This window comes from Pan troglodytes, chromosome 18 (assembly GCF_028858775.2).
Source record: "Pan troglodytes isolate AG18354 chromosome 18, NHGRI_mPanTro3-v2.0_pri, whole genome shotgun sequence".
NCBI lineage: Eukaryota > Metazoa > Chordata > Mammalia > Primates > Hominidae > Pan > Pan troglodytes.
The window spans coordinates 5109607-5125551 of NC_072416.2; the positions used below are offsets into that span (position 1 = coordinate 5109607).

At 56.2% G+C, this 15945-nt stretch overlaps 1 protein-coding gene across 10 annotated transcripts in view; it reads left to right on the forward strand.

Moving 5' to 3' along the window:
* Positions 1–8498, forward strand: part of TBC1D24 (TBC1 domain family member 24) — a 30638-nt gene extending 22140 nt beyond the window's left edge. For 3 of the 10 annotated variants that reach the window (XM_016928638.3, XM_523268.7, XM_016928639.4), the window contains exons 3-8: positions 525–542; positions 1037–1195; positions 2155–2218; positions 2611–2706; positions 3044–3266; positions 3580–8498. In XM_016928638.3, the coding sequence (XP_016784127.1) occupies positions 525–542; positions 1037–1195; positions 2155–2218; positions 2611–2706; positions 3044–3266; positions 3580–3734 (715 nt within the window). In that variant the 3' untranslated portion in view covers positions 3735–8498. Of the gene's footprint in view, positions 1–524; positions 543–1036; positions 1196–1739; positions 1997–2154; positions 2219–2610; positions 2707–3043; positions 3267–3579 lie in introns of all 10 variants that reach the window. The other 7 variants (XM_016928641.3, XM_054668715.2, XR_010152218.1 and 4 more) reach the window with 6 other exon arrangements.
* The last annotated feature ends 7447 nt before the right edge of the window (positions 8499–15945 follow it).

A 15945-nucleotide genomic window follows, 5' to 3' on the forward strand; every position in this document is an offset into this window, starting at 1 on the left:
CATCCTGCCGGCCTCCAGGCGGCCTCTGCCCATGGTCCACCCAGCCATCTGTGCATGGCTGGAAAGACACTGAAACAGGAAGGGCCTTCCCAGTTACAGCCACAGACGAGGGACATCGGGTCCTATCCTCTGGGACCAGGCCCACGGCTGAGATGAAAGCTGATGCTGGCCATGGGGTCGGAAGGCATCGTGGGAGGCCAGGCCCACTCCCAGGGTCATTTCAGGGCAGCCCCTGCTCCACCCCTTCAGCTCTGGGCTCCGTGGCTGGTCTCTGCTGTGGCTGCTGGGCGTGGCCTCCCCGCCTGGAGCACAGCCCCAGGGGAGCAGGGTCAGGAGTTCATGGTGTCTGTCCTATGTGGATTTGGCAGCCAGCGCTGTGATGGTGCCATGCTGTGGCCTGTTGGCGTGCAGCCCTCTTTCTTCTGGGCCAGCAAAGGCCTGTCGGGGGATCGGTACTCACACTAACCTCTCTTTGTCTGTTTTATTTTTCTTCTCCATGTCCGTTGCTTTCTCCTGTTTTTCAGTGTGTCACTTTCTAAAAGGTAGGTCTGAAACTGTATCTGCACACCTGGCCTCTGTCTTTCCACCAGCTGCTTGCTCTGGGTCTCAGGGCTGCTCTCGTGGGCCAGCTTCAGCAGCGCTGCCTCTGAGCCGGACTGATGTTCAGGCGCCTTCTGTCTGTCTGTCTGCCTGCCTCCCTGCCTGTCTGCCTCTGTCATGCTATCTGCTGGTGTTTGGCTCACCCTGAAGCCTTGTCTTGCCAGAGCAGTTGCTCTCTGTCCTGATTTCTTAGAGAAAAGGTGCATTGTCCCCATCCAAGCTGGGCACTTTCCCTTCTGTAATGGGTGGGAGGTGGGGCTCCTGGGAACTTTCTCCCCGTTGGGCACCTAGAACCCGGCCCTAAACCGGGGCCGGGGCAAGCAGGCGAGAAGTTCCCTCTGGGTTTACTTCCAAAGAGGCTCTGGGGCATACCTCGGGGGGCATGGCCTGGCTCCAGACGTGCCTTCGGGCTCTGACCCCTGCTCACTCCCCTCAGGCAGTTTGTACACTTGGCCGTCCATGCAGAGAACTTCCGCTCGGAGATCGTCAGCGTGAGGGAGATGAGAGACATCTGGTCCTGGGTCCCCGAGCGCTTTGCCCTGTGCCAGCCCCTTCTGCTGTTCTCCTCCCTGCAGCACGGGTACAGCCTGGCCAGGTAACACCCAAGGGGCCAGAGCAGGCGGCAGAGCCGCCCAGCCACGTGTCCTGCCCACAGAGGCTGGAAATGGGCCTCAAACCTCAGCACCTGGTGAGGCCCTGCTTCTTCCTGTGGGGCCTAAGAATCAGGGTCCCTTTCTGGGCTCTGTCCTCCCCACACCACCCAAACTTTGGGGGTCATGGCAGGCGTGCCACAGCTTGGGGCCGTGCAGGCGTCGTGAAGACGTCTGGGAGGCAGGATCCCCACCTCGGAGCTCACAGCATTGTCTTGGTTGGGGGACCATGTGGGCGGCAGGTCCCGGCTGTGCTCGCTCCCCACCCTGTCATCCACATGGTGCTCTGTCGGGGACCCGGGGCATGCTGCCCTCCAGGGTGGTGCTGCCAGGTGCAGCCAGGGAGCCTCCCTCCAGCCTTGGACAGCATGTGGCCGTGGGAGCTCTGGGTTGGGCCTGGGGTGACCTGGAGGTGAGGCAGGCAGAGCTGGTCCAGCCCCCACCCAGCGCCGTTCACAGGTTCATAACAACTCAAGCATTTTGGCACAGCTGGAGCCACTTCTCCTGGCCCTGCCAAGGACACCAGCCAAGCTCCAGGCGCCACGTTGGCAGACCCGGGCCTCTTTGGCTCCCACATGCCTGGGCTGCGAGGATGGCCCAAACCTCCGCACCGCAGGGACCTGTTCCTCTGGTTCCTGCTTCCCCAGCCCCTGGCGCTTGGCTCTGCACTGGGGCCTTCCACTGCAAGGCCTCTCCCCTGAGTCACACCAGGGCAGGCTGTCCTGGGGATGGCAGAGAAGGGCCAGGTGAGAAGAACACCTGGGTGAGGGTGTTGTCGGGACCCAGAGAGAAGGAAGCACAGTTCCCAGGTCTTCGCCCCAAGACAGCCGGGGCCAGCGGAGGCTGCAGGAGGCGGCTGGGAGGGTGTGCAGGGTGACAGCTGGCATGCGTGTCTCTACGCCAGGTTCTACTTCCAGTGTGAAGGACATGAGCCTACCCTCTTGCTCATCAAGACCACGCAGAAGGAGGTGAGCAGGGGCCCTGGAGCCAGGGCTGACTCTGATGGGCTCCAGGGCTGGCTCTGATGGGCTCCAGGGCCTAGGCCTCCTGGGCCGGATCCAGAGTCAGAGCGTGGGTACGGCCAGCACATGGGGCTCATCCCACACTCAGGGCCACAAGGGGAAATGAGACTATCCCCAACACAGCCCCCGCCCACCCTCATTGCCAGCCCCAAGCCAGGGGCAGGGTGCACACACCTGCAACACTGCCTTTCCCACACCACTCCTGCCCTGGGGTGGGGGTGGGAGACGGCAACGCCTGCACCCCCACCCGTGACCTGGGACAGGCCCGTCAGTAGTCTGGAGCACAGGGACACTCCTGGGGGCCTGCAGGCACAGCCTTACCCAGACCTTTCCCCCAGGTGTGTGGTGCTTACCTGTCCACAGACTGGAGTGAGAGAAATAAGTTTGGAGGCAAACTGGGCTTCTTTGGGACCGGAGAATGCTTTGTGTTTAGGGTGAGTGGGGCCAAGTGCCCCCAAAACCCCATGCAGACCCTGTAGCTGCATCCCTCCAGGAGCACCCGCCTGCCCTGGGGACACTGTTGGGTGTCGCCATGGCAGTCACCCAGCAGCGTCATCGCCCTGTGTGCTTCCGGGTTTGATCATTCAGCCGCGCGCTGCTCCGGGGCAGGGGGCCTCATCTGCTCAAGCCACCAGCTCCCCAGCCCCTGGCTCGGGCTGCACCCACCTTGGGCTCTGGGTGCAGATTCACGGGATGAAACGGGTTGTGGCTCTGGGGCAGAGGGGCCTGCGAACGCCCGCGCCAGCTCCTCACACTCCCCTTCCACTCCAGCTGCAGCCTGAGGTGCAGCGCTACGAGTGGGTGGTGATCAAGCACCCTGAGCTGACCAAGCCCCCACCCTTGATGGCTGCCGAGCCCACCGCCCCACTCAGCCACTCCGCCTCCTCAGACCCCGCTGACCGCCTCTCGCCCTTCCTGGCCGCTCGCCACTTCAACCTGCCCTCCAAGACCGAGTCCATGTTCATGGCCGGGGGCAGCGACTGCCTCATCGTCGGTGAGCGCCAGCAGACGGGGCTCTGGGATGAGGGTGTGGGGTCTGGGCAGCTGAAGCTGCTGCACCCAGCCCTCCCTGACCGGGGTGGCAGAGAAGAGGCCCTGGGTGTCAGGGTGGACCAGGCATGATGGGTGGGAGGGGGCTGGAAGGGAGGGACCAGCCTGGACAGCTGGTCCTGGGGGCTATGGAGGGTCAACGGTCTGTGCGGTTTCAGAGAGGCCCGTGCAGGGCAGGACAGCTGGGACAGCAGGTGAGGTGCCTGGGTCAGTGCTGATAGGGCAGTCAGGCCGCCACTGACCTGAGCATCCTGCAGGGGGAGGAGGCGGCCAGGCACTCTACATCGATGGGGACCTGAACCGGGGCCGCACAAGCCACTGCGACACCTTCAACAACCAGCCCCTCTGCTCCGAGAACTTCCTCATTGCTGCCGTGGAGGCCTGGGGCTTCCAGGACCCTGACACCCAGTGACGGCCTGTGCCACGGTGACTGAGCCGTGGTGGGGCGGTGGGCTGAGGCTGGGCTGCCGCCTCGGGCAGCAGAGAGCAGATGAAACCCCCATGTGGTAGGCAGGGTTGGGGGATGGCAGGACCCCATGGCCAAGCCTGGCGTTGCCTGGACCTGCTGCTGCCTCTACCTGGTGTTTGGGCTGGGCTTCCCCAGTCCACCTGCATCTGGGTCAGAGCTGGAGGGCCTGCTGTGCCCCCAGCCCCACCCAGAGCTGGCATAGGAAGTACCTTCCTCCTCCGTGGAGGCTTCCTTAGCCCAAGGCCTTGGGAGTGTCTGGGTCTTGCTGCCCCTGAGCCTCTCTAGGCAGCCTGAGCCCCTGGGGTGGGAGTAGAACGGCAGTGGGAACGTGCAGCTAAGGGTGGGCCTGTGGTGCCCCCTGCTGGTGCCGCGTAGCATCGCGCCCTCCTGAGCAGGGCCCTGCAGCCTGGCTGGCTGGCGACTGAATCCCAGCGTACATCCCGAGAACAGACTGGCACCCTTGGGCCTGCCCCCTGGCGGACCCCACCCCCTGTCCTGGGCGTTTGCCCCAGTTCCCTCCCCAGGCCTCCTGGGCCACCTCTCACAGTAACCCTTCTTGGCTGCCTCTGAGGCTCCCCTGGGCTGCGTTTGGGAGCTGCTGGGTGGGAGGAGGAGGGTGGGATTTGTGCTGGGCTCCACCCCCAGGGAGGGTGGGAGCTGGAGGGGGATGTCACATGTCCTTGTGTTTCTGCAGAGCCTGAAGCTTTTGCTGGGCCTCCCTGTGTGTTCCCATCTGAAGAGGTAGCCCTGGGAGAGGCCCTCAGGGACCGACCCAGACCAGCAAGCTCCATTTCCAGGGGTCTGCCCAGAGAAGCCTGGACCCAGGGGGCTTCTCAGCTCCCCTCCCTTCCAGCCCAGGCCTCCTGGAGCTCCTGTAGCCTCTGCAGCTGCCCATTTCACCTCTTTGTCATTGCAATGACCTGGGGCCCAGGGTCATGCCCAAGCCCCTCTTTGTGGCATGCTCATCTCAGTGCAGCCCCAACTGCTTCTCTGCACCAGGCCCCGTGCCCTCCCCTGGCCCTGGCCACACAGCACCTCCTTGGCCACCTTGCATGGATGCATGTCCTCCCTCTGTCCCTCTTGTGGTGCTGTGGCTGGCCACGTGTCAGGGTTTTCTGTGAGCCTCTCACCTTACAGCCTTTGGGCCCCTGGGCCCCTGCTCTGCCTGAGCCCTGCGCTGGCCAGACGCAGGTAGGTGCCAGGGGAGGCCTTGCCTCTGGGCACTATAGGGGGAAGCCCCCTGCCTTGTGACCTCCCTCCATGCCCCATGACCTCCTTCAACTGGTCTTGAGGGTCTGGTCACCACGGAGGGGAGAAGGGAGACACAGAGGCCCAAGTGGCTGTTCTGGGACCATGGAAGCCTGGGTCACAGAGGCAGGTACCAGCAGTCCTGCCCCCACCCCTGTCCCTGCTGGCCTCCAGCCAGTGCCACTTGGAGTCCCCTGCACCGTGCCACTGTCCATCCCCACACCATTGCCTGCTCCTCCCATGGGGCTTTAGCCTCCCCTGACCATCTGCTCACGTAGCCTCTGACTGGGCGCACAGTGGTGCAGGAGGAAGGACTGGGAACCCTGTGTGGCTTTGGGCAAGCTGACAAACCCGTCTGGAACTCAGTTTCCCAGCTGTGAAATGGGGCCAGTCCCCATGCCCTGCTGTCCTCCTCACAGGACTGTTGAGAGGCTCGCAGGGGGACGGGGTGAATCCCTCTCACGGGGAGAGGTATGGGAGGGAAGTCGCCACTCATCTCAGCCCACCGCAGCCCTCCAGGCCCTCATCTGTACCGCCAGCTTTGGTGTTCATTAAACATGGTCTTGCTGCATCAACTCCAGGGCTCCAAGCCGAGTCTGATCTCTTCAGCCAGAGGGGCCTCCGGGGGCTTCCTGGGCCTACAGCCAAGCAGGTGTGGGAGGCTGCCCGCTGTAGTGCTCACCCACATTCAATGACTGGAATGCTGCAAGCCTCTTCCAGAGGGAGCCCTCCAGGAGCAGGGAAGTCATATCCGTGGACCATTTGTAGGTTTCCCTCTGCAAACTTCCTGAACTGGGTGGTGATTTTTCTGGCGAGTTAAGTCCAGCAGGTTCTGCGTGGCTGCCCCAGGGGGCCCCACCCGGGCCTTCCAGTGATCTGGACCAGGAAGACGGATTGCTGCTGGGTCATGATTTCCACATCATGAGCGAAGTTCTTTGTTTTTTGTGTGCATGCAAAATATTGTTTCTTTAAATTTAATATCTTTTCCTAACTTTTCTACTAACCTAGAAGGTATATGTGATTATTATCTTTTTTATTCTTATCACTGTACTTGTTATTATCTGATATTAGGTATTCCCAAATAGAACATAATTTATTTTGTTAATGTTCTCTATTTCTTCTTGATTATTTATTAGCTTTGGATGTTAAAAATTAGCCAAAAGTGGCTGCTCTGCCTATGAAGTAGCCATTCTTTGTTTAAAAAAAAAAAAGCCAACATTTGTTGAAACTGCATAATAAATTATCATTTGTTTTTAGAAACATTCAAACAATTATTTTTTGATTTATTTTATTTTTTTTTTTTTTGAGACAGAGTCACCCAGGCTGGAGTGCGGTGGCATGATCTTGGCTCACTGCAACCTCCGCCTCCCGAGTTCAAGCGATTCTCCTGCCTCAGCCTCCTGAGTAGCTGGGATTACAGGCATACGCCACCACGCCCAGCTAAATTTTTTTTGTATTTTTAGTAGAGGCAGGGTTTCACCGTGTTGGTTAGGCTGGTCTTGAACTCCTGACCTCGTGATCCACCCACCTCAGCCTCCCAAAGTGCTGGGATTACAGGCGTGAGCCACCGCGCCTAGCCTATTTTTTTATTTTTTTGAATAGACCACTTTGTGCTGAATAAATGTTTAACATTTATTTTTAAAACAACAATTGAACCTAATTTAAAATAGTTTATTAAATGAATTCGTTAAAGCAGATTATATGCCTTTGGGGCTTCAGAAAATCAGTTTAAACAAAAGAACTTATGAGAGTAAGTCATTTGTACTTGAATTTTTTCAGAGTTTTAATGAACTAAAGTATTTTAATTTTTCTATTTTTGTAAGCCGCATACTTCATTTTTTGAGTTTTTCAGTGGAATGTGTTTTAAAACATTTTGAAGATTTCAGAGGCCTTCATATTTCTCTTATCCACTTTCTGAACCCATAAAGCCTTTGCAGTCTCCTTGAGTAGTTTATATTTAGTAATTTAGTTGTGTACCTTTTTATTTTGAAGTAATTTTTGATTTGCAGAAGAGTTGCAGAGACGGTACAGGGTTTCCATGTACCCTCACCTTCCCCCAAGTCAATATCAAAACAAAGAAATAAGCATTGTTGCATTGCTGTTAACTAAACCACAGGCCTATTGAGATTGTCCCTTTTTTTTTTTTTTTTTTTTTTTTTTTTGAGACAGAGTCTCGCTCTGTCGCCCAGGCTGGAGTGCAGTGGCGCGATCTCGGCTCACCGCAAGCCCCGCCTCCCGGATTCACACCATTCTCCTGCCTCAGCCTCCTGAGTAGCTGGGACTACAGGCACCTGCCACCACGCCCGGCTAACTTTTTTATATTTTTAGTAGAGATGGGGTTTCACCGTGTTAGCCAGGATGGTCTTGATCTCCTGACCTCGTGATCTGCCCTTCTCAGCCTCCCAAAGTGCTGGGATTACAGGCGTGAGCAACCGCGCCCAGCCGAGATTGCCCCGTTTTTTTCCCACTGTCCAGGAATCGATTTAATTTTTACAGTTGTTTACTTTCTCACATTTTTACTAAGTCCAGAATATCATCAAACTCACAAAACCACTGGTCAAAAAAACCCAAATGGCCACTAATTAGGCAATACAGCACCTGCCTCAAATTTGGGTTCATATGGATTTTTTTCCTCCCTTTTTGTGGAGAACATAGTCTTGCTGTGTTGCCCAGGCTAGTCTTGAACTCCTGGACTCAAGCAATCCTCCCGCCTCTGCCTCCCTAAATTCTGGGATTACAGGCGTGAGCTGCTGTGCCCAGCTCATCCAGATTCTTGCTGGTTCTCTTTCTCAGCCTAAATGTCTTGTTTGCGTGGAGAAATTATCAAATGAAGCAGGAGTGCCAAACAAGCCTCATAGGCTCTTCACCCTACAACATCTATGTTAGGTAGAAAAGTATGTGGATTTTTAAAAATCATCTGGTATAAAGAGTTTTTAAGAACTATCTTCATCATCTTAGTATCAGATTGTGCTTGAGAAGTTAGGTACAATGTAATGTGATTCATTGCTAAAAACAAAATGCCTCCCACAATTGCAGACTCACTCATTTTACCAAACTATGGAATTTGTCAACACCTTTGCTTGGGACCAAGGAAGCAAAGTCAGTGGATACTGTGTCCTGTAGACATGTCACCTGTGATAAGGCACGGACAACATGAACTGGCAAAAACATTGGCATTTGGTCAAATGCTTATGAGCTAAGGATAGAAGGGAAAAAATAGTTGTGTGAATAATTTTACCTCTTAGTTCTTATGAAGGATGGTTATCGGGCTGGAAAAATGTTTATTGGACTGATGCTTTGGAGCCTCTCAATGAGTGTAATAAAAAAAATGTGTAGTGAGCACAAATGTATGGATTTGCAGCACAATCCAACTTTGAAAATGTGAAAATAAGTGAGTTAGTGATATGTTTGGTTGGTGTTAATTTGAGTCCTAAATAAAATCGAGAACTGGTAAAAGAAGGTCACTGTGAAATAACTTGCTATGAGAAGGCTTAGAGGGATGGGAAGTCCTGGATGCCTCTTCTCCAGGGTGTTGGAGGAGAGAGGGAGGCGCTAGGTTGACAAGACCGCATCTGCGCATTGTGGTCACCAGCGAGTCTCTCCACTGAGGCGACAGGTACATGTCTGTCGCATTTGCAGCCGTGGCCGGTGAGAACGGCAGCATTCCCTGATCCGTCTTGTTTTCTTTTGTTCCTAGTGCCTGCTGTGTGGACAGCTACACTCAGCAAAGTCTTAGGGAGACTTAGAGGAGTCACCATGAAGAATCAGTGTCAGACGTTTCATCAGGAATCCCTGTCAAGGCCAGGTGTGGTGGCTCACACCTGTAATCCCAAGACTTTAGGAGGCTGAGGTGGGTGGATTGTTTGAGGCCAGGAGTTTGAGAGCAGCCTGGGCAGCACAGGGAGACTCCATCTCCACAAAAAAATAGTGAAGAACCCCTGTCGTGTGTAAAACACGAGTATCAAAAAGCAAACTCAACCTTTCTCATTCAAAATTTCAAAATGAGTATTTCCTTTGAAAGTTTGCGTCTATATATATATATATATATATATTTTTTTTTTTTTTTTGAGATGGAGTCTCACTCTGCCACCCAGGCTGGACTGCAGTGGTTCAATCTCGGCTCACTGCAAGCCCCACCTCCTGGGTTCACACCATTCTCCTGCCTCAGCCTCCCGAGTAGCTGGGACTACAGGCGCCTGCCACCACGCCCGGCTAATTTTTTTGTATTTTTAGTAGAGACGGGGTTTCACCATGTTAGTCAGGATGGTCTCCATCTCCTGACCTTGTGATCCGCCCGCCTCGGCCTCCCAAAGTGCTGGGATTACAGACGTGAGCCACCGCGCCTGGCCACGTCAATATTAATGAATGTCTTTTCTTTTCTTTTTTTTTGTTTGAGACCAAGTCTTGCTCTGTCGCCCAGCCTGGAATGTGGTGGTGCGATCTTGGCTCACTGCAACTTCCAACTTCCAGGTTTGAGGTATCCTCCTGCCTCAGCCTCCTGAGTAGCTGGGATTACAGGCGCCTGCCACCATGTCCGGCTAATTTTTGTATTTTTAGTAGAGACCGGATTTCACCATGTTGGCCGGGCTGGTCCCTAACTCCTGGCCTCAAGTTATCCGCCTGCCTCGGCCTCCCAAAGTGCTGGGATTATAGGGGTGAGCCACCGTGCCCGGCCACGTCTTTTTAGTACCTTGTGTTTAATTGTGGATCGGTATAATACAAAGAAAAATAGAATGCTTTTTTTCTTTTGAGCCCTGCACAGATGCCCCCTCCCTGTCCAGTTCCTCTGGTGAGACCGAGGCTGCTGGGGGCCCTCCCTGCAGCTGCTGTGGAGCCTCTGCCTGCTGTCACGTGAGCTGCCTCTGCCCACTCTATGCTCTTGGGTTCCTCTTCCCCAGACTGGCCACGGGGGTGGCCCCTTCCTGCCAAGCCCTCTTTCTTTGCTCCTCTGAACAGCTTCCTTCAGTACCTTCAGGGGACTGTTGGGGCAGCACCTCTCCCGGGTCTGAGAGGCCTCCTGGTCTGCTAGCCTGGCAGGAAGCTTGGCCCCCAACACAGCCACAGGCTCTCTGGCACCAGGTTTCTTTCAGTTCCTCTGAACTGAAAGCCTCTGTTTCCCGGCCTTTGCACGTGCTATTTGCCACTCCTCATGCCTGGGCCCTAGTGTCCCTCCCAGGATTTCCCTGAGCTCCCCGCTGAGGCCGGGTCCCCGTTCTAGCTTCACAGCACCTGAGACAGGTGTTGGCTGGTCTCCCCACCCCCTGTCCTAAAGACTGTCAGTCTCAAGGGGCAGGAGCGCCTAGCACTGCAGAATGAACTGAAGCCCCTGTGGGTTGTTGTGCGCTGCTGCTGTGCGTCAGGGTGATCAGAGATTCTCCAGGTGTGCTCCTGGGGCCTGTGGTGGCGGGACACCCCCTTCCCACACCCGCCACGCTCCCTGCAGTAACTCTTGCACTTACTGTAAGTGCTCGGACTGTCTTGTGCTTGACATTAGGACACACACTCAGGCCAGAATTGGGCAAGATTGTTCCTGAGTGGGGCGTGCAGAGCGCTCTGGCCTGGGAGGTGGGGCGCGGTGCTGCTTCCTCCTGCAGGCCAGCTCACTGTGGGGCTGGTGTCTGCCCAGAGCTTGGCCAGGCAGTGCCGCCCCCTCCCTTCCTGCCGCCTCTACCACCAGCCTTCCCTCAGGCTGCTTTCCGGGCCTAGTCTATGGCAGGTGTCCAGGGCACATTCTTCCCTCTAGCCTGCCATGAAACTGTTTCATTTTTCTTTTAAAAAAATTGAAGTGAAATTGACATACTATCCAACCATTTGAACGACCCCAGACAGAGGTGGTGGTTGCATGAATGAGCATGTTGTGGAACCACCACCTCCAGTTCCATGGCATTTCCCCACTCCTAAAGGAAAACCTGGCCCCAGCAAGCAGCTGCTCCCCATGCCTCTCTATCTTATGATTTTGGGTTTCATTTTCATGTTTTTGTTTTTGTTTTTTTGAGACGGAGTCTTGCTCTGTCACCCAGGCTGGAGTGCAGTGGCATGATCTCTGCTCACTGCAACCTCCCCGTCCCGGGTTCAAGCGATTCTCCTGCCTCAGCCTCCCTAGTAGCTGGGATTACAGGCACCCGCCATCACGCCCGGCTAATTTTTGCATTTTTAGTACAGACGGGATTTCACCATGTCGGCCAGGCTGGTCTCCAACTCCTGACCATAGGTGATCCGCCCACTTTGGCCTCACAAGGTGCTGGGATTACAGGTGTGAGCCATGTGCCCGACCAGTCTGTGACTTATTTAAATACAAACTGGATCATGTTTCTCCCCTGCTCTATGCCCTCTCTTCATCTTTCAAGTCCTAATTCAGAGATCACCTCTTCTGGGACCCACCGAGCTAGTCCCAGCACCTCCTTCCCTTGTCCCCCCTGCTTCTAGGAACCACATTTCTGGTGTGGCATTGGCTGTACCGTTGGGGACGCTACTGCTCCCTGGTAGGCTGCCAGGTCTTGAGGGTAGGGACTCTAACTTGTCTTTGTCTTTGGCAGGGGCCTCACTCAGCACCTGGCACAATAGTAGGTGCTCAGGGAACTGAATGAATGGATCAGGGTCTGAGGCGGGCAAGGGCTGCGGCGGTGAGCCCTGACCCCCTGGGTGGAGTGTGAGGAGGCCGTGTTGGCCTTCAGGGTGCACCCTGAAACCAGACATGGGGTCCAGGCTGCCTAGGGCTGAGCGTTTATCTGACACCCGTTCTGAAAACCTGGTCGTGGTGCAGGTGCAGCCCCCGGCCCTGGTCATTTGGAAGTTTGTGTCCAAAAAAACCCAATGGCTACTATAGCACCTGTGAGCCAATGGGGTCCTCCACCTGCCCACCTGCCTGCAGAAGAAACGCCGAACACTGCTGCCTAGTGGTCAGGGCCGGCTGGACTCCCTGCCCACCCCACTGGGTCCTCAAAGAGGAGGACCCACTCAGGCCCTTTTCCATCAACCCTCAAAGCTTGGGGTGAGCGAGAAGGGGGAGCTGCCCTGTCCTTGGGGTCATTGCAGTCGTCTGCCTCCAACCTCTTGCCCCCTCAGTGCCTGCTGTCCAGCGGGAGCAGCTCAGGGCTCCACCTCCCCTGCCGCCCTCGACTTTGGGGAGCCTCCTTGCACCAAGCAGCTTGTGCGGTGCCGAGTCCTACTTGCACCACGTTGTCTTTACCTCTGGCATTTTTTTTTTTTTTATTTAAACATGGGAGGCAGAGCTTGCGGTGAGCTGAGATTGCGCCACTGCAATCCAGCCTGGGTGACAGAGTGAGACTCCATCTCAAAAAAAAACAAAACACAAAAAACTTCACTGTATCATTGTTTAAGCCTTAACTTTTAATGATAAGAAAATAAAGCACCTTTGGTCATACCCCTAATGGTACACCTGTGTTCTTGGCCCATTTCCTCCGGCCCTGCTGGGGCCACACATGGCTCTCCTGGAAGCAGGTCAAGAGCGCCCAGTGCCATCTCCCAGCATTGTGCCCCTCCGGGTGTGTCCTCAGGGCAACTCAGAAGGATGGCTGTCTCCCCAGGAGCAGGCGCCTGCAGGGACGCTGTCGTCTGCAGATGAGGCTGCCCCCCAGCCCTTTGTGATGGCTTCTTCCGGAGAAGTTCATCTCCCCAATCACTCTTGGGACTTTATTCCTCGTCTCTTTATCCCCATCCTCCCCTACCCTTGCCGGGGTCTCTGCAAAATGCTGCTGGTCCCTCCTGCAGAAGCCCACCCTACATTTCTCTACTGCTCCTGTTGGGGTCTCTGACCTGAGTTTCTCAAAGCCCCTCCCCCAGTTCCTGGAAATCCCCGCTGCTGTAGCAGTGACAGGCCAGGGGCTCGTGACCTGTGGTTTCACGCCAGGGGGGAAGTAGCTGTGAGGGAGGAGAGAGATGTGTGTCCCTGGCCATCCCCACCCCAGAGTCCACTCCACCCTGGGGTCCTGCCCGGTGCTGGGAGACCAAGGAGAAGGAGATCTGGGTCCTTCCTAGCCCTGTCACTGGTCATCAGTCATCTGTGGAGCCCACCACAGAGGCAGGCCCTGGAGCTCCAGTTTCAGGTTCCCTTGGCAGCTGCTAGCTGGATGCCTGGCAAGGCTCTTAACCTTCTGAGGCCTGTTTCCCTGACCAGAAAATGAGGGTCACGGTGAGAGTGAGGGCTGACGGTGCCCAGACAGGGCCTGGCCCACCCTGGTGCTCAGGAAATCTCACCTGTGTGTGTCTGGCACCCTACCAGGTCAAGGACACAGAAGAAGTGTCACAGCGACCCTCAGTGGGGGAGGCAGTGAGCGGAAAAAAAAAATCACAGAGGTTGGGCGTGGGCTCACGCCTGTAATCCCAGCACGTTGGGAGGCCGAGGTGGGTGGATCACGAGGTCAGAAGATCGAGACCATCCCGGCTAACACGGTGAAACCCCATCTCTACTAAAAATACAAAAAATTAGCCAGGCGTGGTGGCCAGCGCCTGTAGTGCCAGCTACTCCAGAGGCTGAGGCAGGAGAATCGCTTGAACCCGGGAGGTGGAGGTTGCAGTGAGCCGAGATCGCGCCACTGCACCCCAGCCTGGGTGACAGAGTGAGACGCCATCTCAAAAAAAAAAAAAAATCACAGAGTGTGAGGGGAGCATCCAGAGAGGCCTGAAGGGGGTGTCTGAGGAGGAAGAAGGAGGGGAAGGAAAGGGGGGGGCTTCCTGGAGGAGGCGGTGTTGTAAATACTGAGACCCATTTCTGTTTTTTTTTGAGACAGAGTCTCACTCTGTCGCCCAGGCTGGAATGCAGTGAGGCTGTCTCAGCTCACTGCAACCTCCGCCTCCCGGGTTCAAGCGATTCTCCTGCCTCAGCCTCTGCAGTAGCTGGGATTACAGGTGCGTGCCACCACGCCCAGCTAATTTTTTGTATTTTTAGTAGACACAGGGTTTCACTGTGTTAGCCAGGAAGTCTCCATCTCCTGACTCGTGATCCACCCGCCTTGGCCTCCCAAAATGTTGGGATTATAGGCACCCGGCCAACTGAGGTGCATTTCTTAAGTAGGGAGTGAGGAAGAGAGTTGGTGCAGACACAGGTGATGCAGACACGTTGGGGGGCTGGTGATGAGAAGCGGGAGGGGACCAGGGAGGGCTCCTGAGGGGCTGAAGGATTCCAGGATGGAAAGTGCCCTTTGGAAAGAACCTGTGGCTTTAAGGTGAAGACTGGGTTGATTGGGGGTAGGCGATGAGAAGACCTAGGCCAGGCAGCGGCAGGGGCAGGGGCGCGGGCGCGGACACAAGCTGGGGAGGCAGGATCTCGGGATCCTGAGTAATACAGAGTGGGGAGGGAGCAGTGGCGTGACGTCAGGCTGCAGGGGGGATGGGCGTGCCTTCTGCGGGAATGGAAATAGCCCAGTGGAAGCTGGTGGTGAAGGGGTGGGGGCGAGCTCAGCTTCAGACACGCCAGCTTGAAGTGTCAGGAGCCACACTGGAGACCCGGTGTGACCTCTCACACTAGAATTTAGGCAGAAAATGAATGGGTAAGAGGCCAGTGAGCACAGCTGACCCACTCCCTGCTCCTGCAAGAGGGAAGTCTCTCCACGTCCCCATGTCCCCAGTCCTGGTGTTTCACCCACAATGGAGTTAGGTGCACTTTGCCCACCCTACAATGTTTTGTTTGAGACGAGGTCTCACTTTGTTGCCCAGGCTGGTCTTAAACTGCTGGGATCAAGCAATCCTCCCGCCTCGGCCTCCCACAGTTCTGGGATTACAGGCGGGAGCCACCGCGCCCAGCTCACCCCTGAGCTTGGACTGTGCTGTTTCTCCATGGTGGGCTGCTCTGCACCACCTTTCCTTGGTCTGAATTTGGCCCCAGGCACAGCCTTCCTGGCCTAGGCTTTCCTGGAGGGCTTGGAGTTATGGGGGCAGGCACTGGTGTTGCTCTCACTCAGAGGGCGGTCAGGGCTGGAATGGTGCAGGTGAGGGACAAGACGGCGTAAGATGGGGGACAAAGCCAGGGAAAGGATCGGATCAAGCAGGGGAAGGGCAGAGCCAGGGGCAGCCCTGGGTATGCCAGGACCTGCAGCAAAATTGGGGCTATAGGGCCTTGTGACTCCAGGAAGAATGAGGGCGTCTGAGGTTTAGGAAGTCCGCAGGAGAGAGGAGAGTGTGTGGAGAGGGTGGCAGGCCACGCAGCACAGAGGTCCACTTGGACAGCCTGACAGATGTCCTTCTGCTTAGAGAAATGGCGGTCACCAGTGACCTTGGCAAGGGCAAGGAGCTGGGGAGGGAAGGGCAGGTGAGGAGGTGGAGACAGAGTGAAGATTCCTCTTCTCAGAAACAAGGGCCGGGCAAGAAAGAGGGAGGAGCAGAAAGGGCCTCTGGCCATATCTGTTGCCTCCTCTCCTTTGAACCAGGACAGACTTAGGGACTTTCACGGGCTGCAAGTTCCAAGAGTGGCAGACCCAGGCTAGCCTGGGGAAGGGGCTTGAGGGAGGCTCCTGCTGGGGAAGGTGGGGCTGAGTCCAGCAGGAGGGCCAGACCAGGGGCCATGACCCCATTGCCTACGTAGAGAAGGTGGTGAGCCAGCATCCAGGCTACTCAGGGAGAGCTCTAACCCAGGATGAGGCCTTAGAGCTCAAAGGACACTCAGGCCTGGTGGCAGCTGCCCAGGGCCCCTGAAAGGGGGAATGGAGATCAGGCAGAGGGGGTGCCAGGGACTGCCACACAGGATCAGTAGGGCAGCGCCAGCCCTGGCTGGGCTGCTTTCACAGCTGCGGGAAGCGCTCCAACTGCTCCAGAAAGACAGAAAGATGGCCCTGAAGGTGCAGGATTTGCGTGCGTGGGTGGCTGCAAGGACAGGTGGGAGGACCAGGACGCCAGAACGTGCAGAGCCCGGGGGGCCTCGAGAGGTCGCAGTTCCGACAGGGCTTCCACC